The sequence below is a fragment of the Falco peregrinus genome, chromosome 18 (assembly GCF_023634155.1).
Source record: "Falco peregrinus isolate bFalPer1 chromosome 18, bFalPer1.pri, whole genome shotgun sequence".
In the NCBI taxonomy this organism is placed as follows: domain Eukaryota; kingdom Metazoa; phylum Chordata; class Aves; order Falconiformes; family Falconidae; genus Falco; species Falco peregrinus.
This window is the reverse complement of record NC_073738.1, coordinates 3,724,668-3,749,887: the sequence shown is the minus strand read 5'-3', so window position 1 is coordinate 3,749,887 and position 25,220 is coordinate 3,724,668. Positions and strand designations below refer to the sequence as shown.

The window sequence follows — 25,220 nt, the reverse complement described above, 5'->3', positions numbered from 1 at the left end:
CATCCTTCTTCCCGCCCTGATTGGTCGGCGGGGGCGGACCCAAACACTGTGGGATCACAACAATAAACAGAGCCGGAGAGCGCGGAAGCGCGGGCGCGGCGCGGCGCCAGCAGACACGCACTTCCGGTCCCGCGCCGCAGCTCCCACAATGCGCCGCGGCTGCTCCTGCGCTCTCCGACCAGCTACGCCCGGCGGGGTTACGCGGCAGAGCCAATCACCCACGCCCTGCCCTGCTCCGTCACGCCGTGGGAGGAGCCGGAGTGTCACGTGTCGGGAAGGGGCTAATAAGAGACCGGTTCTCAGACCACGTGTGGTTGTTTTGCTCTGTGATTGGCTGCCTGGCTATACTGCGCAGGAAGGAGGAAAGGGCGCGAAATGCGACACTGTAGAGCGGCCCCTTAGGGCGGCTGAGGGGCTCCGGGCTGGCCGCCGCTGGCTTTTGCCTCGCCCTGGGCAGCGTTCCGGGTGAGTTGGCCGCCCTCACGGCGGCGGAGAGGCTAGGACCAGGAGGCCGGGGCCTGGCCAGCCGGGTGCTGAGCAGCTTCACCCCGGCCTCCTGACGGTCTTCGCTGCTGGGCCCGTTCCTGCTCCGGTAAAGGCCAGGCGGCTTCTCTTTGCTTTAGGGCTTGCGATGTTTGCTGTAGGGTCTTACCTGCACTGCTTGGTGCAGGCAGTTCCCAGGGTCCTTTGCATCAGGTTGTCTGCTGTCTCCTTTACAACCTTTTCCACCTACAAAACTCCTTTTTTGTTGTTGTTGTTGTTTTGCTTCTGCGGCCCCTTGTTGAGCTTCTGCTGAATGCTACCTCTGTAAACCCTTTCCGTTTGCCCTTTTGACTACAAGAGGCTTGACAGGTTTTAATTGTAAACATTCAGAGTAAGAGCTCCACCAGTGCTGTAAAGTCTCCCGCAAGAAATAGCAGCAAAGTATTTGATGCTGTTCAGCATGTTATAGAACAGCCCGACAGGAGAAAGCATGGTCGTGGGATGCAGCAGGTCAGAAACAAAACTGTTACTTTGTTTTTTTTCCCCTGTAGAGCATTTTTGGATGTGAAGGATGGACTTCTCTGTGATTGCTATTGGAGATGTACAAAATGTTCTTTCAGCTATGTGGAAGAACTTGGAGTGCCCAATATGGTATGTCAGGAGAATAATATGAACTCTTAGTATAGTTGAGTCTTCTGTTTTTCTTTTCAGATGCTTTTGTCACTATATGGGCTATTGGAAAGCAAAAAGAGTTCTATGTTAAGTATATTGGTGTTTCATAAGACTCAAACGAGAAAGTGAAAGATGGAACCTGTTTTACTCTTATGTTCTAGTACATTTTTCTTTTCTAATTAACCTAAATGTGTCAGTCCTCTATCCAGTTAGGGAAAAAATGTAGCTGATTGCATTAGAGTATTGTTTGTAAAGCAGCCTGGATCTTTGTCCTTTGTGTCTAAAAGGTAAGTGACGTTTGTACTACTTTAATGCAAATAAGTACTGAAATAGCAGAGATTCTAGTTAAAGCCTACATACCTAGAATGTCTGATAAGCTTTTGAAAGACTTGCTTACATTGAATCAGACTGCTGACGTTTATTTTGTCTATGCTGGCAGAGGTTTTTAGAGCCTTATGTTTTAAATTCATTTGGAAAGATTTTACTTTACTGCCATTGGAAAACCAAAGTAACTTCTGTGTTGGTGATAACATCTTTTACAAAGGCACCAAGGAGAAAGCATAGAGTGTCTGCAGAGCTCTGCAGAAAAAAACTCGTGTCCAGCCTTCTCCAAAGGGGCAGCATGCTTTTTGAGGAGCAAATGCATGCATTGGATGGCTGGTTTAGTTATTCATTGGTTTAACAAATAATGTTACAAGAGCTGGAATAGAAACCTTTTCCTATATTTGCTGTTCTTTACTGCAAGTGGGATTTGATGTAATAATGACATGTATCAGAAAGTGACTTTACAGTCTGGTACTGCTGACTGGTGGGAGGAAAACTGACTTTAATGTGGAATGGAGACCTTCAATGTCTACTTTCTAGCATATGTGCAAAAAAGATCATGGAAGTGTGTACTGTTCAGCTTAAATAGCAAGACGCATTGTGAACAGCAGTTCAAAACCAGGATTTAAATGCACTTAGCTGTTTTGTTGGTAATTATTAACTGGGCAGAAGGCTGTGAATATGGTGAAGTTGGGCCTTCCTCACTTCATTTCCATATGGGTTATTAAGTTATAATTTTTCTTTTCTATTATGGAAAATTAAAATATTAAACCATCCCAAAATAGGAATGCATGAGATTGAGGAATGCTGAGGCTGCTTTTGGCTCTTGGTGTATTTTGCTATAGGCACAAGTTAGACTGTTCTGCCATAATAGGATTATATTTGTTCTGACTTTTTGTCCAAGTTACATTGTTGTGGTGTTTTAATTGGAATCGTTACATAAACTGTTTTACATAGTACTAGGTTGTAGACAGAACACAGAGATGCTTCCTTATGTACATACACGGTCTATGAAACTCATGAAATCTTTATGTGACTAGGGCTTGTAACATGATGTATGCCTAAATCAGAGCAGTATTTTTTTAAATTATTTGTTTTTAGTGTGTGCTCAAGGTAGGTTATATTTTAAGATGAATTGAAGTGAATTGGTTAGAGCTTTTCTGAAAGCGCTAGGATAAAGTTAAATGCTAATTTTCACACAGTGCTAGACAGAAATGGATTTAGAATGGAAAACTGGGGTTGGGAGGAAGGAATAACTTAAACAGTTTGTGTTGACATGTGTGCATCTGGTTTACACAGACACAGTAAGAGTCCACTGGACTCCTGAACCCAACAGAACTACTCTGTTCTTTGCTCTTGACACTGGAGGTCAGCATTGAAAAAGATGACTTTAGTGTTTTAATACCAAGTTTCCTGCCCTGATGAAATGCTGTCTCTTTCCAGAGACAGACAAAGATGGTGAAGAGCTAGTAGATAAGTATATATTGCGTATTGACAGTATTTGTTGCTGTACCAGGTTCTCAAATGAGAAATTGTCAAATCTGTCCTACTTCCCCACCAAGATATGTTTTTAAAGTTTAGGAAAGTGGCTGTATTTCTGAATCTCACTTTGTTGCTGCGATTTTATATGTAACTTCTGTGTTCTTGTTTTCCTTATGTTTTCTTTCTGTAGTTTGGACGTGGTAGAAGAGCCAGTTTCAACAAAATGTGATCACGTCTTCTGCAGGTAGGTTTGAAAACTTGTATAAGTCAATGCTTAGTCAATCTGTTCTTATTCTCCATATATACTTCTTTAATGCTAACGATGTATACTGTGATTTGGTAACTGAATATGTAAATATTTTAGGGGGAAGTTTTATTTCTGAATAATAACTGCAGTTTCACAGATGTGTCAGAGGGAATTGATTAATTATTCATAACACCAGAACAGGAATACAGGCATTCAACTTGATAACAAAGGTTTTCTATGAAGTGGTGCATGCCCGGGCTCAGTTTTAAAGAAAATAAAATCCTCCCTTTTGTTACCATCATGAGTACTCTTTGTTGTTTTTTTTCCCCTAGATTCTGCATGTTTAAGCTCTTCAGTAGAAAGAAAAAAGGTGTTGTACAGTGTCCTCTGTGTAAGACTGAAGTTGCCAAGAGGTAATGCATCTTTGCAAATGGGTTTGAGGATAAAAAGCTTGAACTCTAAGGAAAAGTTAATCATGGTCTTAAAAACATCTTAGCAGAAGACTGAAATAAACAAAAGGTGGTTAAGTAAACTGTCAGTTCTAAAGGAGTAATTCTTTAGTGCCTTACCTCAATATAAACTTTTTTCAAGTTACTGCAGGTGAAGATGCCATTCTTAACAAATGTTTGTGCTATCGAGTATAGACTGTATTATTGTTCAATAATTACAACTAATTTCTCTATGCTAAACCTATGTGAGGAAAAATATGAAATTTTCATTTTGTGATAGCTTTAATTCCCATAGTAATGGTTGTTTTGGGGAATTGTGGTGTTACTTGGCAACGATTTCTCATTGTCTCACGTTCCACTTTGGAGTTTTACTCCTTTTTTTGTTCAGCCTAAATTAAAGGAGAACTATTAATAGTTGACCCTTACATCTGCTGTTTTAAAACAACTCATACGGTAATGTTATTTCAGAAGTCTGAGAGAAAATACCAGATTTAAGCAACTAATTGAAGCATTGTTGGAAACTATCTATGCATTTGAGCTTGACACTGGAGTAAAGTGTAAGTGTTGTGAATGTATACCCCCGCTTCTTTTTTTTAAATGAGTTTTTGACGTTTGTATCATAAGCATTTGCAGTGTATCTTGTTTACTGTGCAGTACTTGGTATGGAAAGAATTATCAGATTTTTTTTCTTGGATGTAGAAGCATAAGTTTTGTTAAGTTCCCAAGCTTTCCCTTCAATAACCTCTTGACAAATCTGAAGGGTTTTTAGTGCGTTTGATGACTCAGACCAATCTTATTTTCCATTCTTGAAATATGGCTGAATGTGTACCAAATAACCTTCAGTCTATGGCTGTGTGACAAAGTCCCACTCTTGATTATGCCCAACCTTGCAGCTTTAACTTCTTAGACATCTTAGAGCCTGAATTAGCAAGTGGTACAACAGTGTATGTTAACTTGCCCTGTTCAGATATATCCTTTTGGAATCCAATTTATCCTTCCTAGTACTCAATGTCTTGTAAAGGATATTGGCAAGTCAGATGCATGCTGCTTTATATTTTGGGAAACAAGGTGTTGTTGGGGGTGGGTGAATTTTTTCTTAGTATATTGTGCTATAAAAACTACACTTCCTTTTCAACTTGTTCAGACATTCTAAAATCACCAGCGTTAGATCCTGTTCTGGCTAGATTATCTATATAAGCAAAATGGGTTGAGAAAACTAGCTGGCAAGATCAAATTTTACTTAATACTTGAATAGTACTCATAAAGAACAATCAGACTAAAAAGTTAATCAGTTTTTTCTTTGATAATTGCATTTTAGCTGTATATACGCTAGTTTCATAGGGTCTGTGCAAGGCTATTTTATTAATATATAATACCTGTTGTCATGTCCCATTTAAGAAAGTTCTTTTTCCTGTTGACACTTTTCAGTTTTAAACAGTCATCACGTTCCTAAAACATCCACAGAAGCCACTGCTACTGAGTCCCTGTGTAAAGAAAGTTCTGTCATCCAAAGTAAGGTCTTCAGAAACAGGAAAAGAAGTGCTAAAGAAAATGGACAAGAAAACTGCACCTTGGTACCTTTTCTTCCACCCAGTTTATTTTTGTGGGTTGTTTAATGTTTTATTTGAAATGTGTATACATGCATATACATAAATGAATGGAATAGGAGGTTTTGGCTGGTGTTCAGATCACTGTTTGACTTGAATATTCATTCCAGACAAGGACATGTAAATATTTTTGCCTTCCTAACCCACTTAAAGTTGTTTGCATAAGAAGACCTGAACTCTATAGATAATACAGCCATAATATGCTCTGTTACTGAAAGGAGGATTTAAAGCTTTTTCATACTGCTTATTTAATGAGGCTGTCTAACTATTTGTAGGCTTTTTACTTCTTTTTTAGCGTTAGGACCATGAATATGTCTTTAAGAAATCTTAAGATATTACCAAACTTAGTGATTGCTATGTGTATGAGTTTGTGGTGCTTTGTTTCTTGTTTCATCTGCTCTATGCTGAATAGAATGTTAAGGAAGACAAAACTGGTAATGGTTTGAGCTGTTAAATGCGTGATGATTGGTTCTATTAGCACATTCCATTACGGGTATCAGTATGATAAATTACATGTATTGGATTTTTTGTATGGAGGCTGTCAATTTAAATACTTAGTTTGTATGTGTCAGCCAGCCCCCTGCTGTATTTTAATAATTGCTACTTATTTTTTGGAAATAGCCTACTGTTATAAATAACTATTCCTTTCCATTCTTCTGTCAGCAGGAAGCTAATGTGGATACACAGCTTACAAACACCAGGGCCAAAGGGTGTCCACTAAGAAACAAAACCCAGAAACGTGGCTCTCAGAAAGGGATTTATATAGAGTTTGGTAAGATCTGTTGTAGATCCACACTAGTTGAGCTTATTTATAATGTTTGCAATGTAATGAAAGGTGATGAAGTCCAAAGTCTCTATAAACATTGATTTCTCATTAACACCTAAAATGAGAATAAAGGGTCAAACGATTGACAATTCCAAGCTGGTAAGTCAAAGGGGGTTTTACATGATTTATTATATTGTAGGAAATTATACTGCTGTAGTAAACCTTAAAGGCTCAGTGTACCAGATACAAAGAAAAGATGTGTACAGATGTGAAGAAAGTTATAGTTGTTATAACCAGTGATAACTACTGTTTTGTAAAGAATATTAAGCCTTGGCACTAGCGCTTGAGGCTCTAGTTAATAACCAGAGATAAGAATGAAAACTGAGAAAGGAGTATTTCATCTCTGTCTGTCCTAGCTTTTCAGAACTTCCTTTTTATCTGCTGCTGACTGCTGATAGAAAAAAGATAGATGCTTTGCATAGTTTATTTTCTCCTAGTGTCTTCAAGGAAGAAATTGCTCCTTTTAATGGATAGTGTTCATTGCCTCTTTTTTCTTACTGCTTCTTCCAAGATCAAAGGGTCAGAGACATATTTGAATGTATTTCTCTAACTTCCCTTTCAAAAATGTAAATACTAGCAGCTCTTTCATGTATAAATTTAGAAATCGGAAACTAACTCTTAGCTAATTAACTCAGTAGCTCTCTGTTACAAGTCACTGTATTTAAACATAATTTTGGGCTGGAGCCGTGTACATATTTGTACATAGAAATCATTATAATTAGGTAAAATACTGCACAATTGAACTTGTTTTCACTGAATAAGTTGAAAGCATCTATCACTAGAACAAATAAGCATGCATGCTTCTGTGATGGTAAACACTGAATCTGGCAAGTCATCTTTCTCTGAATCATTTCAACCAGAGTAACTGATTGATTATTTTCTTTTATAGGCTCCGATTCATCTGAAGAGCTTTTTAAACAGGCAAGCAATATTGGGTAAGTAAAGGTGATTAAGGAATTCTTACTTTCTAAAGACTAGTTCAGTATTCTCATTTCTATGTTTTAGTTTTTAGAATAGGACTGATAGAATTCTTCAAGCTGACGAGTGATTTTCAACTTTGAGGGCATCAGGGTAGAATGGGTAGCTGACTCCTATCAGTTTGTCATATAATATACTTTAAAGCTGTTTTCTAAAGGATTTATTGCTTACACAGACATTAGATCTTCAAGAGAAAAGCATGTACTATGCTTTAGAAAGTAAATGTTAAATTTGGGAAGTATAAGAGAGAATCTTTTTAAGAAATGGCCTAAAACTGTGAAGGGATCTAATTATAGCAAGCGTCAATCATGCAGCCTGGCTCCTCCAGAAACTTTCAGAGAGCAAGAAGGGAAAATTAAGTATCATCTGTTATATCTATTGTGGTTTTCTCTGTAATGAAAGTAGATATCCCTCCCCAACAGATTAGAAGACAAAGCAGCACTTCAGACTTCATCTGAAGAAAAGCTAGAAGAACTTAAGAATGCTGAGAAAGGGAAAGAATATTCTTGCAATAATCAGCCTGACATGCTGGGTGCTAAAGAAGTAATTCTACCAAATGTCGTAGGTGCGTTTGTTATTTTGGTGACAAAAGCTTGAAAGAAAGACCACAAGTTAACATTTTGATTTCAGTGTAAGTGCTTGCAGTCTTGTATGTTGTAGTTTTGTTGATACAGCTACTGACAGTATATTGTAGAGTAGAAACTTAAAGTGTGGATAGTTTGTACACAGGAACAGAAGGGAAAAAAGTAACTTGATCAAAGTGCAAAACTTTTTCTGTTCTACATATGCCATATTACCCTTTATAATACACATTGAGAGCACTGTCTGGTAGTAAGAAGTTGGATGAACATATATGTAATTTGATCTTTCTCCCTTTCTCTACAGGGAGTTTGGTGCAGTGTAATACTCTGTTTTGGGGGGAAATAAGAACAGTTCTTTTAAAACAAAGTAGCCATTAAGCCTGTTATTGTTCTTGTATGTGTAAAATAGGGCTTAATAATTTATAATACCTATAAATCTTCAGGTGAAGTTGATTTCTCGAAGGAAAACTTGAGCAAGAAAAACACTTGGAGCATCACTGAAAATGCCAAACCTGGCCAAGTGAATATGACTGAATATCAGAGTTCTCCTTCGAATGTTCTTGCCCTAGACCTACTTGCAGAGCAGTGTGACAGAATAGGTAATGCCAGTCCCTTAAGAAATGGCGACACATCTTCCTTTAAGATCACAGAAGAAATGGATGCAGAGCAAACTCAGTGCAATAGTAAAAGCAAAGAGTTTGACTTAAAAGATAGCTCAGGGAGGAACTTGGATAAAAGCAAAGAAATAGATACTGTTGTACAAAGTGTGGAAGCTGTGGAAGTACAGGAACCTGAGAATGAGTCTTTCCATGAAAAAGAACTTCCTGTGGAGAAACTACTTCAGCCAGAGACACTTCCCTGTGCTACCCTGAATCGAGTCTCCAGGAAGAGACTGAAGCAAAGCATTCAGAAAGTCAATGAATGGTTTTCAAAAAGCAACGAGATTCTATCTTCCAATTCTTCCCAGGATGATTCTGCTGGAGCAACTGATGCTTCAGGTGAAGGAGATGCATCTTTATCAGATAAAGATTCCTGTATTTCAGAAAAGACTGACCCTATGGTAGATTCCATGGAAGTTGCAGTGGTTGAAGGAAACAAGAGATGGTCAAAACAAACAGCAGATAGCATCAAAGACAAAATATTTGGGAAAACATACAAGAGAGAGAGGAAGTCAAATACCCCTGTTACTGTAAGAGACATTTTACCTACTACTACTACAAAAAAGGAAGATGTGGCCAAGGAGAAGAGCTTGACTAATTCCAGCAAAGATGGACTAAAGCGAAAAAGGAAGAATGCCAGTTTCCTACAACCAGAGGATTTCATCAAGAAAAAGGATACAGAAAAGGCAGATAGGTGCGCTCAAAGTGTTAACTGGCACCTTGGAGATGCTGAAAAGAAAAGATGTGATGAAGGCTCTGCTGTTAATGAGAGACACCTCTCTGAGAACAGAGAGGATAATATGCTAGCAGAACTTGAGCAAGGAGGAGGATCCCTGTGGAAAAAAGCAACTGAAGGGGTGACTGGCAAGCACTGTGATGAGGAGCTAGAACAGAGTAATGGTGATCAGAAAAGCACTAAAAAAAGTTCTGCAGCAAAAAGATGTAGGCGATCTAGTAGAACCATGTGTGCTCTACAGTTAGTAGTCGATAGAAGTTCTGTTTCCCCTGATTCTGCTGAGCCACAGATTGATAGCTATCCAAGCAGTGACGAACCAGGGAAAGCTGATTCTGAGCAAAGACAAGTCAGGCGCAGCAGGAGGCTTCAGTTACTTTCTGAAGAAATGGCAAAAGAAACAGGTAAAGGAGCAGTAACTAAGGGAGCAAGAAAGTATGACAGCGATTGTGAAGGGTCTGTCTTTGGAGTCCAAAGCAATGTGCTAGTTCACACTTCTGAATGCAAAGACCTCTGTGAGCCCCAGGGTACTTTGAGCTACAAGCCACTCGGGAAGCTGAAGCGTAGCCATCTGGAAGCAGCTGAAGAACAGATCGGTCTAAAGAATTCATCTGACACTGCAGAAATTGCGAAAAGTCTCTTCAATCCTACACCTTCATGTCAGCATTCAAATTGTAATTCCTTTGTAGCTGATACAGGTTCGCAAGAAGGTGAAATACTAGGCAGCCCTTTCCTCGCACAGTCTCCTTCAATGACTGTTGTGCAAACTGCTTCCCACCCAACTGAAGAGCCGACTGAATCATGTGCTACTAGTCCCCAGGACAGCGGGCATGATACACAAAATGTTCCAGGGGACTTCAGAACCGAAAAGTCACCAGTGGCTAAAAACGTTTTGGAATTGACCAAGGAAGCTGAAGATAGCGAGTTAGACACACAGTATCTGCGAAATATATTTAGGCATTCAAAACGTCTGTCATTTAGCCTTTATCCTGCTCACATGAAGGCATGTGCAGTAGAAGATGCTGCTTCTGAAACTTTAAAGATATCCTGTACTGATCAGGTAGAAGATAAGCATAGGAAATATTTACAAACAGAAAACTTGCAAGAAGAGAAAACTGCTGAAAGCTTGAGTAGGGTTTGTGAGAAAGAGAAGCTTAAAACCTATGAATCTGTTTGTGTTAGTCCTATGACTTGTTCTGTCAGCAGCGCTGAAGGTTTGCACACAGGGGAACATAAAGCAGATACTTCGCAAGCTGAAAGTCAAGGGAATCTGACACCGCTAAGAGTGGGCACTGCTAGGACTGAAGACAAAAACAGATCGCAACAAGAACAGGGAAATGAAAAGACACTGTCAACTGACATAGGGATAGAAAGTGAGGTGAGACAGAATCCAAGCAAAAGTAACAGAACCCCAAGTGATCAGAGTAATACAGATGAGCACACTTTCAAAAGAACAGATTTAAACACAGTCACTGAAATATGCCTCAGTTCAGCAAGCAGTCAAGCAGGAAAGGTCAAAGCTGTTCACAGCAAAGGACCAATGCTACATTTTCAGTCCAGATCAACAGTTTGTGCTGCAACTTGTCAGCAAAGGTCTGCTGAATTCAGCTATGAAGTCATCGGTGAAAAATGTAGCAAAAGTGAAAGAAAACAAGTAAAGGGGGTTGAAGGGCAAGCAAGCCAAACTACTAGCATAGGGATACCTGAGTGTTTAGTCACAGAGGCTCTAGAAGAACCTCTTAAAGGGAATGGTGATTTTTCAGGTTCATCTGAAACCCCTGATGGCTTATTGTGCTCTGACGTTGAAGAGAACATCAGCTTTTCTGAAACTGATAGGGGAGAGAGATCTGCTGTGTTTGTGAAAAGTGATACCGCCCTGGTCAAAGAACTACACAACAGTAATGTTAGTTCTAAGCCGAGACCTCGAGGTATTCGGAGATCTCGAAGAGCACGGAAACTGCAGTCTTCAGATGAAGAATGTAGTGAAGATGAAGATTTACCATGTTTTCAGACATTAATAAATGGCAAATCAGTAAGCACACCTTTGGGGATCAGTAAACAAGTGACACCTGAGAAAGAGTCTTCAGTAAGTCCTGTCACATCACCTCGTGATGGAAGTCATGATGACAACAACATGCAGAAAATGCCTGAAGCTGCCCCAAGCGATGGATGTGCTTCACCAAGCCAGGAGTCAGAATGCTCAGTCAACTTATTTTCTTCCCAGTCCAACATGTCTCAAGAATCCATCGATGAAGCACAAGAGCCAAAGAAACCTTTAATACAAGGTCATACATCCAAACAAGTGAGCAATGTGAAGGAGAGTACAACTTTTCAAGGTTGTAATAGAGGGCTGAAAAGAAGCAAAACTAACTTCAAAGAGGAATGCCAAGAAGACCCAAACATGGGAACAAACCTAGGTACAGATCAAGATTTTTATCGCTGGAGCTGTTTGTAATGTCATTGCTCCTTGCTTTTTTGCTGTTTGCATAGGAACTTTAGTTCTGTATTTGTGGTACTTACATTCTTAAAAAAAAAAAAGGATCAGCCCTAAACAATCAAACAAAACCCTCAGTGGTTTCTTTCCTGAATTTGCAGTTTTTGTTCAGAGCAAAAATGAATAGACTGGGCATGAGAGGCCAGACTGAGTTTGTTTTATGGGAATTAATTTCTGAGTGAAATGCTAGCTTTCTTACTGTAATATGATACTTGCATCTATCAGCAAAGTTTTATAAAGCCTACCTAAGCTGTTTCCCCAGATGAAATATTTGTTGAAATTGGCTGTTGAATTCTGTAGGGCTTTTTTTGACCTTTTTATGGCTTTCATAAGTATTTAGGGCTCTTTCATCACTGCTGAAACACTTTGAGTTCTAGTTACTTTGCCATATGTGTGACATGGTATTCTTTGAAATGTTCACTTAAAGTAGATCTGTGCTTCTAATTTGAGTGTTTTCAAAAATTGTCACTTTATACTTAACAGTTGGTTAAAAGGTCTCTGTGGTAAGATACCATAGATAACTATTGGGGTTTGGTTTTTTTTCTTTAACTAAGATTTTCTTCCGCCTCCTTCAAGGTCAAGGATCTGGCTATGACAGTGAAAACAGCTATGTGGAAGACTCATGTGAACCATTCTCTCAGGGTGAAATCCTTACCACACAGGTAAGTTTTATGCACTAAATTCTAAAAGTAGTTTACATTCTAGGATATAAGCATGTATATGAAAGCTGTGAGGGCAGTGTAGTAGGCAACTGCTTTCATCGTAATTCTTTGTGTCACTAGATTACTTCCAAGAGTAATGAAGAATTGTAGAATTGCTTCTATGCCATTACTCGTCCAACTTCACCTTCCGTGGTAACATTACATTCTAATGGCTGTAACTTGTTATGTGGTATTGATTACAGTTCTTAATTGTAGGAGATGCTAGGTATTGAATCTCCATGCTTGACTAGTGCTGGAAACATCAGCTTCCTGTACTTAAAAGCTTCATTGATAGGAATTTATGATGATTGGTGAGAAGGATTGGATTTGCTACATGATGATATTTAGCTGCATGGAGTCTTGCCTTCTAGGGGTAATGATTAAATCATTTCATGTTAGAATGTTATAGATATAAGACCCTACAGGCACTGTCCAATGAAAGGTGTGTCTAGCACAGTGTATTTTCTCTGCTATTAATTATGGCTTAATGGCCTGACTTGATGTATTGGGTAATGGGGTGGTGAGGGTGGTGGTTGGGGCTTTTAGTTTTGGTGTTTCATTTTGGGGGGTGGGGGTTATCCTGTAACTTCAAGGTAGGTCTTGTGACAAATCTCCCTTCAGCATTAACAACCCATATGCATTTTAATATCTGTCAAAGACGACTGAATTTAATTCTTGTGCTTCATGGATGGTTCTTCCGTTTAATGCATCGGTGCAAAATGGAGTCGACTGGCAGGACATTCTCCCTGATAGACCTTCAGGTTTCAGGATATATTTCAGGATAGATTTCAGGATATATTGGGTTAAATGGAATAGTGGCAGTATGAATTCTTGGGGAGTTTTTTGGTTTCTTTGTGGTAGGGGGGTTCTGTTTGGTTGGGAGGTTTTTATTCAGTAACACGCAAGCTCCACTTGGTGCCAGTGCTAGAGCTACGAACGTAGTATTCAGCGCTGTGGAAACTGCTTTATCCTGTGTAGTGGAGGTTTTTGGTTTTTAAAAGGATTCTTTGAAAGCCTGAGCTGTTCTTATGGGGAGATGTATATGGCATGTTTTTAATAGAAGGTATAGTAATTTTTGATAGAGAAGGGAAGAATAGGATGAAATTGTTTAGAAGGAATAAATAAAAATGTCTTTAGGGCTTGCAGTAATGGTGGAAAGTGCAGAAGCTCAATACTTGATGTTCACTATTAAACTTCATTTCAAGCGGCTAAAGTAAACCAATGCAGTTGAGACAAAATTACTTTTAAACAAATCTGTGTAGCATTTTTTAATTATTTTTTTTCTCTGACATATTAAAGTCTGAGCAGCCTAAACTGAAATAATTTGAAGAGCAAAATGACTGTGTGGTGGTTTGCATTCTTTGCTTTTGATGTAGCCTATGTGTATTTTTTTTGTTACAGTAAAAGCACTGCAGTGACCTTTTGAACATACGGTAAAAACTAATTGAAAATAATTTTGCTGTTTTCTAATTTTCAAGTGTTTGTAAAAAAAAAAAAACAAAACCAAACAATGTACTGTTTAAAACAGTTGGCTAAATGTCGGCAATATTGTGTATCCTTTGCAGGAGAAGAATGTTATGCAGAGTAACCTAAAAAAACTTCAGCATGAAATGGCTGTACTTGAAGCAGTGCTACAGCAACATGGAAGTCAGGACTGTGGGTTTTCACCTATCCATAGGGAACTGCCACATTCCAGTGGCAAAGGAATACTTGGAATGGAACAAATGCAACAAGGAAGAGGTAAATAGCAATTAAAACCTTTCCCAGCTTTCTTACAAACAGTTGTTACTATTATTAGTTCTTTTTCCCTCTACCACAAATTATAGTGTTAATTCAAAATCGGTGTGTTAGCAGAATTTTACCTAAATTCAGCTATTCAGTGAGACATGCATGTTTTATTTATAACTTGGCTACTACACCTAGCTTAAACTCCTGTTGCAGATCTTTGTGAGATTACATGGTGTAATTATTCAAATGGTGTGAGTAGGCCTTGTGATTTGGCAGTACTAATCCACATTGCTGTTCTGTCAGTTATAGTTGTACTCTTGTTTTCTTTCACTGGAATGGGTAGGGGGCATGGCACAGTGGCTGAACACCCAAAAGGATTTGGCCTCTATTGCTGTGGGAATAATTGTCCTTTAGCGCATCAAGGAACAAGACAGAAATTAGGTTGGGTATGTGTTGGCTGTCAAAAGCAACACAGTACAGGTCAGGCTGCTGATCTTGAGCAGAGAGGAGGAGAATACCTACAGTGGTGTGTAAATCCCTTGAACAGGCTGGGTAGAATCCGTGCTTAGTTAACAAGCTCATTGAATTGCATGGCATTCGACCTTACTACAGTTTGAGAATATTATTTCATAGAGAAGACTTTGAAATGTGACGTGGAAGCTCAGTAAGCTAAATTCATGAGGCAACTATGAACACCCTGCTTGAAGATGTAAGTCAGCAAATCGATAGTTAGTTTCCTTCAGACAGGAAAGCTACTTAAAATAATTCCGTTAATACAGTGCGTGTTTACATGGTTGTACTAGAATATGGATTTCAGACTTGTAAAAACTTAAACTGATTAGTTATTGATGATTTGATACAGATTACAGGCATCTTTAGCGATCAAATAAATGCCTCTGCTGGTTGTGAACAGAGATACAGTAATGCGTTGAGGGGATTCATAAACTGCACTAAATGGTGTAAACTTGCCTTGGTCTATTTATATCCTACTTTTTCCATCTAATACATAACTGACATCTTGGTTTTGTAGATGATTTGGTATGTGAAATAAAACATAGTTGCTAGCTGTGCTTCAAATGGCTTTAGCATTTTGTGTAAATTTCTGTTTTGGGACACTTGTCTCTCTAAAGTGTGTCTGGATTGAGATTTTAGAGAATGCTTGACTTCTTACCTGAAGAAACAATTAAGAACAGTTGCTTTCATTTTGCTTGTTTAAGAACTATTTTTCTGTTTTAAAGGGGCAGAGTCAACCTCAGAAGGAAATTTTGAAAATCATAAAGGCAGAAGTTCAGAGGGATTGTCAGCCAATGATCTCCATGATATGCCAAGTGATTCTCTCAACAATAAAACCAAAGAGTTAGAAAAAGAAAGGTAAAAGTGTGTTTGTTTTTTACTTCTAATCTTTTATTTTAAAAAAATCTTGAATTAAATACCTCTCAACTTTTGAGCAATTACAGTACGTTAGCTGTTGCTACGTGGTTCTGTTGTTTAGAATAGTAAAAAAAGTATTAAAACCAATTTCCCCTCTCTCAAGGTCTCCAGAATTGTTGCTTCCATCTTCTAAATCCCGCTCGTTAAAGAGACTACATTTGGAGAAAGGTCTTCAGTGTGACAGTATGTCGAAGAACAAAGCTCATTCTGAAAAGACAAAACCTGCGCAGGAAGCGGTACAAGAATATAGTCATTGCCAACTTGAAGCAGGTAACATTTAAGAGGGATCCAATGCACTTTGATTTCTGCTTGTTTTTTCAGGTTTTTACATACAGGCAAGACACAGCTTTTTCTTGTAAATCAAGGATTTTAAAATATTCCTGGTCAATTTAAAAAGATGTTACTTTTTGTTTGGTAGCCCAACTGTATAGCTGCCCATCAGGATGGGGTTGGACATTTTGACAGTAATGGGAGTTATCAGTCTAGCATATAAATTGGCATTTCTTGAGAGATACAATACTGAAAGTTTTAAAGATATTCTAGTGTCTCAGCTATAGGTCAGGAAAAAGTAATGATAGAGGTAAAGGTGTGGTAATAAATAAGGAGAGGAAGTGACTGCAGCAACTAAACTTAAAAGGTAAAGCAACAGCCTTCCACCATGACTACAAGATGGAATTGTTTCAAGGAACAATTTTTCTTTTCCTTCAGAAAACGCAGATGAGCAGAAATCTGGGACCAGGCTAAACAGTTCGTCTGTCTTATCAAATCTCTGTGGCAATGTGACCAGGATTCCAAATAACTCTTCCTCTTCTGTAAGGCTTCTTAACCCTCGAACTGAAGAAGCAACAATTAGTTCTGTTGTAGCTCAGAAAGCTAATAAAAGCTGCGCTCAAGAACATAAATTGAAGAGAAGTGTGTGTCTTCCTCTATCTGCTCTGCACAATGCAGCTGGGAAAGAAAATACTACAAGTCCGGGGGTGACTAACAGGAAAGAAATGTCAATTGTGGCATCAGGTCTGAATCAAAGTGAAAATGTAAGTATCTCCCAGAAGCTTTAGAGATCCCTTGTTAATTGTTCCTGATTACCTCTAGTGCTCGACGTAGGTCTGCGTACAGTGAAAATTAATCTTACAGGAATTGGAGATTAGTAATGGAGTGACTCAAGTCAAACTTTTTCACTCCTAAAAATATGCAGAATGCTATCAGCACCATGAAGCTTAGTGAAATTTGAACTTTTTAAATGACTGTCCAGGGGAAAAAACACATTCCAAAGCAAGAGAACTTTATTTCTAGAAATAAAGCCTTGAGGCATGGCTGGGAGGGGGCAGTTTCTTTGGTAGTTCCCTTGATGTTCTCAGATGATGATGATGCTTTACCCAAATTCTGATCCATTTCTGTAATTAATCAATTCTGAATTGCTAAAAAACCTGTTTCTACGATCCATTTCCAGGAGGATATGGCTTTAAGTTTATAAACTACTGTCAGGAGAGCTCTTTACTTCAGCCTATTGAATGGTGCCAAAATTACTGACTTTTAAGGAAAGATACATTCAAATGTATATACAGAATACACAAATAAAACCATTAATTTAATTACATTATTGCTTCAGACTCCTATAAACTTGAGATGTTGAGTTTTTTAATGTTTTGCTAGCTATTAATTTTCTTAACTGCTTTTCAGTTGCTGGTCCAGAAGTTTGCAAGAAAAACTCAGAGCACTTTATCCAATCACATTACTGAAGGAACAACTCATGTCATAATAAAAACAGGTTTGTTGGGAGCTGTGTGAACAAATCCTATATTTACACATCATATAGAATTTTAACTAAAGGCTAACCAACAAGCAGGCGGTTCAGCAAAAATTTGAATAAGTTTGAGAAGGTGTTCATTATTTTCTTCTCTATCATAATTTTTTTGTTTAAACTTTGGGAATCTTTCTTATTCTGTTTCACAGAGTCAGAGTGAGGGTATGTTTTGCTGCCTTGTGTGATTTGAAGCTAATGTTACTCAATTTTTTCCTTCAGCTGTTTGGTCACAATTTTCAGCTGTTTTAGTGCATGTTAACATGAAGTAGTTCAGAACCAACCAAAAAAGAAAACAACATAGTACCTAAAAAAATGAGATATAGAAATTCTGGAAGTTGGATGCTATTTTTAGTTTCCTAATTTCTTACAGGGATTATAAATGCTGTTTCTTTCTAAATTTTTGAAAGAAACTTATGTTTAATAGAAAACTGGAAGCAGGACTTAATTGTATGTATAACTGCTGGTAGTAGATAGTGAAAGTGTGCTTCCATACTATTTCATCATAACTATTATTTGCATGCTTAATTAAGGTACTTAAATTAGTTTTTGCTCTTTAGTAGAACTCAAGAATCTCGTTATTAAAAGCTTTAAGGGACTTTATAGAAATTTCAGTGCAATAATACAGTTTCAAATTTGACAAATGTATTGCAATCTGAAACGTAGCATTATATTGACTTCAGAAAAGCGTAACATTCATCAGTAAAATGAAAGTTATTGTATTTCTGTGTCTAGGCTTAGGTTACATTTGTTCTTTACTTTACTACCACATCTCTTAACCAATATTTTCTTAAAAAGCTAAATATTTTGAGCCAAACCTGGGTGTGGGTATGCTATATACTATGCTTGCATTTTGCTTCGTAGCCACATTTCTAGCTGGCTCCTGTTTGGATACAGTCTACCACACAAGCCTTTCTTGCTTTTGAAAACCAGCATAGAAAAGGAGCCAGAAAATCCTCTTACTTCAAGTCTATGGGCTTAATTTTTGCCTTTTTTTTCAGGAAGGCTATCATAGACACCATGACCGTATGTTTTTTGGAGAAGTGGATTGTTCTGTTTTCGTACAAATACAGATAGGATAAACTAACTGCCTTCTGAAGCTGTGGCGCTGGTAGAACAGAAGATGATCTTAAATGGCTGGTCATCTAAAAATGTATGCCAACATGTATGGGCACCGAATCCTACTCTTAGTGCCCTCTGTCTTGACTAGCATTCACAGGTTTTCTTACCTCTTAACTTTACTGAATAACTAAAAAAGGGTTCAGAAGTTGTACATTGATTACTTTCTGCTCGTTTCCTGAATCAGGACAGTAGGACTTTGGAACCTTTCTATAAATGGTCTTGGTATTTTGCTGCTGTACTTAGCAAGAAACTTCTGGTTTTAGATACACACCACCTGAGCTGTTCTTTTCACTAATGACAAAACTGAAAGAGGTCTTATTCTTGTTTGCTCTGCAGATCAGGAGCTGGTGTGCGAACGGACACTGAAGTACTTCCTGGGTATTGCAGGAAGAAAATGGGTAGTTAGTTACCAGTGTAAGTATAACTTGTTTTGGAGCTGAACGGTCTCTGCTTTTTGCCACAAATATACCCTTCACTTGTTCCAGTAAAAAGCCCTGATTTCTTCATGTCTTGGCATCTGTTTTGCAGAGTTTCTTCTAGATACTTTAATATATTTTTGAATGTATTTTAAAAACCCCAAACAAACAGCAACATCAAACTTCTTTCTCTTCTGAATACTTTCACTGCTTTCAGATAACCACATTGGATTGCTTCCCACCTTGACAAAAGCCTTTCCTCCCTCTTAATTTAAATGAGATGCATAGCATCTCAGTTAGTGCAAAAATAATATTATTTATAAAAGGTAAAAAAATTCTTTTTGGCATCAGGTGGTATTGTTTCCCTCTAGTACAAATACCTTGGATTTAATGTAGCAATGAAGTCAGACTGTTGGTAGTGGAAGAACAATTTTGCTATATAAAATGACTTGTCCTGTTCTGATCTTTTTATTTAGGGGTAATTCAGTCTTTTACAGAAGGCAGGATACTGAATGAGGTAAGGTGGTTTGTTTTATCTTAAGAATGATATGTCAAATGTGTAGGCAATGCTGTTACACAGATAGACCTATTAGTAACCTCAGATGTTGTCTAAACGTTTAATAGATGTAACTTTGGCTCTGAAAACTGAGATTCTAGTTTTACCAAATGCTAGGATCAAATACCACACTTAGGCTATATGTATTCATTGTTATTGGAGGCATAATGGATCTATTTTTTGGAAGAGGTGATAGGCATTTTTTAAGTGTTTCTACTGATATTGATGGATTACAGCATAGAGGAAAAGATCTGCTGTTTGCTTAAGGAAATAACATTGGAACATAGCTACATACATAGCTTTGTTTTTAAAGTTTAAAGTAGTCAACTACTGAAAACTTGTTCCAGCATTTTCTACCTTTCCTAGTAGAACTGGCTTATTTGATGTGACTGATTTAAGTGGATTTTTGTATTCCTGGGTAGTATTTGGATTTTCATTCTCTAGTTCAGATTTCTGGAGAATGTCATTTTAGTGACACAGCCTGGATTTCATAGATCTCTGAGCAGAAATGCCCCCTTTCTGGTATGAAATGTAGGCCCTTTTGTCAAGCCAAGGGTGAAGAAGAAAAAATCTTGGCACCAAAAAAGCCCTAGGAAGGCGTGTTAAAGGCCCTTCTGTGCTTGAGGTGCAAGGGGGAAGTTGCTACAGAATTAACTGGGAACGCTAGAATGTGGGACAGCTGTTAACATTGTCATACAGTCACATTGCTTCAAGCAAGGAGAAGAGCCTGCAATTATAACGAAAACGATGGGGTTTCTTCCCCAAAGTGAACTGTCAATATGTAGGTGTTCTTCATACTCTTGTAGCGGGCTAGACTGCGTGGAAGTTTTGGAGAAGTTTCAAGCAAGTATTGGAGAAATGGGAGTTAGTCAGATGTAGGCCTGAAATTATTAAACGCAGCACTGTATTTGTTATTAATCTGTATCCGAAGTGAATGCCCTGAAATAAAATAGATGTTGAAGATCCAGATATTATGTACTGGTAACTTGTATCAAATGAGACTTTACTGATAAGTTAATTATAGTGTTGGAGTGTAGCCCTTCTTTTTATACAGTTTGCTAGACTACTATGTAGCAACTATAATTTGTCTTTAAAAGTTGTCTGATGTTGCAGGGGTTCATTACTGCTCTCCATTTTTCCTGAAAAGCCTTTTAATTTTCCATGCTCACTTAATAGCAAGGTTTCCAGTTCTGAAATCTGATGACTTCTTCCTGTTCTGATGCAGAACACTGACCAGGAAAGTGTTCTCAGTCTCCTAATTACTGATTACTTGTTTATTTTATTTTCCAGGAGGACTTTGAAGTTAGAGGAGATGTAATCAATGGGAGAAACCACCAAGGTCCTAGGAGGGCTAGACAGTCTCTGACTGAGAAGGTATAAGCACATCAGGGATGAAAATCCTGTCCTGCTGTGACTGTTTCATATACGTGGCTATGAATATCTGGATCTTCTTCCAATTTCTCTGCTGTTCTGTATTATTGAGTTGTACAAATTTAGCATTTTTATATGTGAAAAGTGAGCCCTGTCAGCGGCAGAGTGGTTATGCTCTGTGACTCACTGCGCTTGGAGTGAATGCTATCTTTTTATAACATCAGTATAGGATAGCACAGGGTTGGGTTTTTTTATGATATTCTTTCGTTTTGTAGGTTACAAGAGCTTCAGATATACTTTGTGAAATAGTGATAGCTTGATAACCAGTCCTAGAGCTGCAATGAAACCAGCAGATTAAGTATTGTCCTTTAACAATACTGTATGTTCTTTGTTAATGTGTTCCTTGTTTTTTCAGATCTTCAAAGACTTTGAGATCTGTTGCTATGGTCCTTTCATTGATATGACTACAGGTGTGTCATTTCAGTGGAATTAAATGAACTCTGAGCATCAAAAATATTGGGGGGGGGATTGTGTGCTTTCACCAGAGTTTTGCTTGGACCTCTTCTTGGATGCTCTTGTATTTTTTACTCTGAAACTTTCAAAAAGCCTACATGAGGTACAGGCTGGGTAAAGAACTTTATCCAGTTCTGTCTCCAGACAGGATGGAAATGCTGTTCTCTATTTGGATGCAGAGGGCTGCTCTGGGAATTTTGCTGTATTTCAAAACAGGCCTTTTACCTAGTTTGATTCTCTAGCAATGAAGGAAAAGCATTAATATCATGCTGTCTGGTAATTGCTTTAGAAGTGTTTGAGCACTTGTATCAGCATTTTTTCTTCTGTCTTAGTATCCTTTTTCTAGCAGTTAACACATCCTCAGTGTAATTTCTCTCTAGCAGCAGATGTTAAGTGAAACACACAACAAAGCCAGAAGTTTATATGCAAAGAAAATGCTGGGCAGGATAGCTGCTTTTTGTTAGTTTGAAAGTGAATAAAGTATAGTAGATGTTTTGAAAACTTAAGATAGAATTTTTCTACTGAAAATATTTGTACCTCTCTTCCCATTTTTTTGCCTTATTCAGCAGGTACTTTCTGATTTGTCCAATAGAGCTTTATTTTTGACTGGGTGAAATATCCCCATGTCTCTTGACATTTGTAGTAATTACCGCAGAGGATGCAGTGCTTTCACCTGCTGCAGTAATCATCAATTATGGCTCTTACACTTGAGAGACTTATTTGTCATCTTCACCATCAATTCAACAAATTCGTGGAAATTAAATACTTTGGCTACTTCTGTTAATGACGGATAATCACAGTTCTGATTTCTAATTTTAATTTCATGTCTTATATACTTATGATAAGAGGAAATAAATTGTTAGTGTCTTTCTCCTTAAGTTTTGGGCATGTGATGTTTTGCTTTTTCAGGAGTGTTTTGTTTTGTTTAGTGCTGACTATAGGGCAAGGGAAGAAAGTGAGTTAATGTTCCTCCGCAGGCTAGAAAGTGAAAGGACATTCTCTACTAAGGCTTACATTTCTTTCAAATGATAGTTTACATCTTGGAGCAAATACATGAGGGTTTAGGGAATAGTATCTGTCTCAACGTGATAAACAATCTATTTACTTCAATATTTTATATGTGATTTCTTCAGAACATCTAGAATGGATGGTGGAGCTTTGTGGTGCTACCGTCGTGAAGCAACCTCATCTGTTCTCACACACAGCAGTAAGTGTTAATCAATGTTGCGCTTCACATAGTGAATGGTCTGTAGTTAAGTAATATACAACATGTTGAAAGGTTACATGGCCTTTATGGGCTTGTCAAAGACTTAATGCATACAGGTATGTTGGAGAGAACTGTCTGCACAGTAATGCTGCCAAACTGCACGGCAACAGTTCTTGTGTTCTGGGCTCTGACTACTCTGTGTATCGGAGTACTCTAGCTAGATAGCTAATCTCTCTTGAAATCAGCACTGAGCCTCACTTTCCTGTGCAAAAAGCCTTTAGTGCCTTAACTTAGTCACAGCATTTGTGGAGAGAAATAACAAAAAAAAAAAATATCTTTGGAACAAATGTATTTCTCCTTCTACTACCACTTCTTAAAGTCCTCTCTGAAGTGATGCACTGAAGCAGAGTTAGCCCAGTTATCACACTCTGCAGATAGATGCGAGTGATTTAATGACAGACAGATAACAGTAGCGTTTTTATTTTCTTATCTTGAAATCCTAGAATTCTACTGCTGTCGTGGTTGTGCAGCCAGATGCTTGGATGGAAAACACAGATTATAGAGGTAAAATGACACACTGTCATGGACTGTTTTATGGTACACATTAGTGTCTTTATCACCTCCATCCTTTTAGAAGTTAATTATCAGAGAGGTTTGTAGAGAAATCGAAATCAAAATAAAATCTTACTGTGTCTGAAGGTGGATGTGTGTCTTGGAAGAAAAATCCAGAAGGACAAGGTATATTATCTCAGCAATAGAATCTTAAAAGGTAGTCTGGCAGGCAGATCCTGTTCTTGGCTCTGTTGTTCTGCATATCATCAGCTGTACAGAAACTTTTCTAATTGGAGATACCTTCTAAAAGGTATGGAGGCATGCCTGTAGGGGATTAGTGAGACCTAGGAGAAAGCCTCAGATGGGACAAGATTCTCTTGGTCTGGCAAGAGTACCTAGCTAAAAGCATTAATTGATATAGCTTTGCCTTTTTTCTTTTTTTTTTTTTTTTTTAATCAAGATGCTCCAGAGAAACCATGAGACTTTGAAAGTGCAAGTGTTCCAGACAAACTTACTTTTTAAATGAGATAGTGGGAGTTATGTGATGAATGGGAGCTAGTTAGGCTACAGTGGAGTTCAACAAAGAGATGGAGCAGGAGGATGATGTAAAACCAGCTGTTTCCATGGCACTGGGAAAATGAGAAAATAAAGCAAAAGATCCTGAAATGGTGAAGAACAGTCTGGGAGCACTTCAGTAATCTTCTGTTGCTTGTCTCTTAATGAGACTCATTGCTTGTCTCATACTCTGTGCCTGAGCAGACAGGAACTGAGGCTCTGTCACAGAGGTCCTAAATTAAAAGATAACAAGGACTGTGCTTTTTGCTTTTAGTGTTTATTCTGTGATGTTCAAAACTTCCTGCCTGACCATTTGCCAAACAGCTAATTCTTTTTGGAGCAGCAATATTACCAGCATTGTTAAAAGTAGTAGTGCCACGTCCTGGGTTTTAGACTCTTGGTTTTTATCAAGGCCTTTAAAATGTCAAAGAGAAAGCAAATAGCTTAACCTGAAAGACATCAGTGAGCTCACCTAAAGCTTGCTTTGACTCATTGGTGACGGTTTTATTGTTTTTTGTCTTTGTTTTACAGCAATCCAGCGAAAGAACAATGTTGCCATGGTGACTCGAGAGTGGGTATTAGACAGTGTTGCTTGCTATGAGTGCCAGGAGTTGGATGCTTACCTTGTGTCCTAAGGCTGATCTGCAGTTCTTTTTCCATTGCTCACAAATTCTCATCAGTGCTGATAATTTGGTAATTATTTTAAGGACTGAGAATTAAGTCACTTCCGCAGAGATTATGTGCCTGTAGTGTTCTTGTTCAGAGTAAAATAACTAGATTTCTATTAACAATAAAGTTACTTAAACATTACCACGTAAAGATGGAATTACCTACTGTTCTTTAACATTTCTAATTTCAAAGGAGTCCTTTTAATGTAAAAGAAATCTTAAAAGTTAGAAAATGTAGAACACAGCCTCCTCAGAGAAATGGTGATTTATTATTTACCATTGCAGGCAGTTCCTGTTTATATACTTGAGGGTGTTTTGGAGACAGTCATTTAAAAGCATAATACTGTGCTCAGGGCTTGAATTAAAACGTACTTACACTCCTGAGGAGCCTCCGTATTTTCACTTTCCATAAATACATACCTTGAATAAGGGTGTATACCAATACAAGGGAATATTATTTTGTGATTACTAATGCTTCACCCTGATTAATCTCAGGCCATGGGTTGTACTTGTGTTGAAAACTATACAAACAGCTGTCTTGTTGTATATACAAGTGCCAGCTTGCCCTAGCCAGGAGGATTCTCCACAAGTACAGCCCCTGAGAAGCCAACACTTGATTGTCAGCGTAAACCAATCCCTAAAACCACAAGCCTATACCGGTGTTGTGCCAATCTTATTAATACCTGAGGAGCATCTGTGGCGCCTATGAAGAGGTAATGAACTGATGTACTTCAGGATCCCAGTGACCTGTAATAAGCCCTGCAAGAATCTGCTTCTAATAGTCCCTGCCTGCAAAGTGAGACTGCAAAGAATATTTGCTTTTTGTGGAAGAAAGTATCGCTTGTTTCTATTGCCAGACAATTCAACTTTATAAATAATTTTGTACTTCCAGAGCAGAAAGAAAACCTGTTTTCATAAAGTTATTTAAACAAAATTTTAAAATTGTAGCTAAGTTCAGAGAGTTTTTCAGTGCTCAGATGCTGCTAGGTTGTCTTGGAAAGTTATAGAAAGTATGTTTATAAATATTGGAATGCTCAAAGGCAATAAAATTATTTTGGCAAGTA

General features: G+C 38.1%; 1 protein-coding gene across 4 annotated transcripts; it reads left to right on the top strand.

The window, feature by feature from the left end:
- Positions 1 to 340: 340 nt before the first annotated feature.
- On the top strand, positions 341 to 25,220 carry BRCA1 (BRCA1 DNA repair associated). 4 transcript variants are annotated; one of them, XM_055789677.1, is made up of 23 exons: positions 341 to 592; positions 1,035 to 1,134; positions 3,152 to 3,205; positions 3,541 to 3,621; positions 4,126 to 4,214; positions 5,086 to 5,231; positions 5,928 to 6,036; positions 6,980 to 7,025; positions 7,491 to 7,633; positions 8,093 to 11,458; positions 12,112 to 12,197; positions 13,802 to 13,976; positions 15,203 to 15,335; positions 15,499 to 15,665; positions 16,104 to 16,429; positions 17,076 to 17,163; positions 18,655 to 18,732; positions 19,211 to 19,251; positions 20,581 to 20,664; positions 21,077 to 21,131; positions 22,308 to 22,381; positions 22,885 to 22,945; positions 24,020 to 25,220. In XM_055789677.1, exons 2-23 carry the CDS (start codon positions 1,055 to 1,057, stop codon positions 24,121 to 24,123), a joined length of 5,586 nt encoding a protein of 1,861 aa, XP_055645652.1. In that variant the 5' UTR covers positions 341 to 592; positions 1,035 to 1,054; the 3' UTR covers positions 24,124 to 25,220. The 4 variants fall into 4 exon arrangements, with proteins under 4 accessions (XP_055645652.1, XP_055645653.1, XP_055645651.1 ...); XM_055789678.1 differs by lacking the exon at positions 341 to 592 and having other exon boundaries at positions 1,046 to 1,134; positions 5,931 to 6,036; positions 8,093 to 8,248; XM_055789676.1 differs by lacking the exon at positions 341 to 592 and having other exon boundaries at positions 1,046 to 1,134; positions 5,931 to 6,036.

Bases quoted from the DNA above. Each gene is read 5' to 3' on its own strand.
- BRCA1 (XM_055789677.1), top strand. From the start codon at position 1,055: ATGGACTTCTCTGTGATTGCTATTGGAGATGTACAAAATGTTCTTTCA. The intron at 1,135-3,151 runs GTATGTCAGGAG...TTCTTTCTGTAG, and splicing joins AACTTGGAGTGCCCAATATG to TTTGGACGTGGTAGAAGAGC. The intron at 6,037-6,979 runs GTAAGATCTGTT...TTTCTTTTATAG, and splicing joins AGGGATTTATATAGAGTTTG to GCTCCGATTCATCTGAAGAG.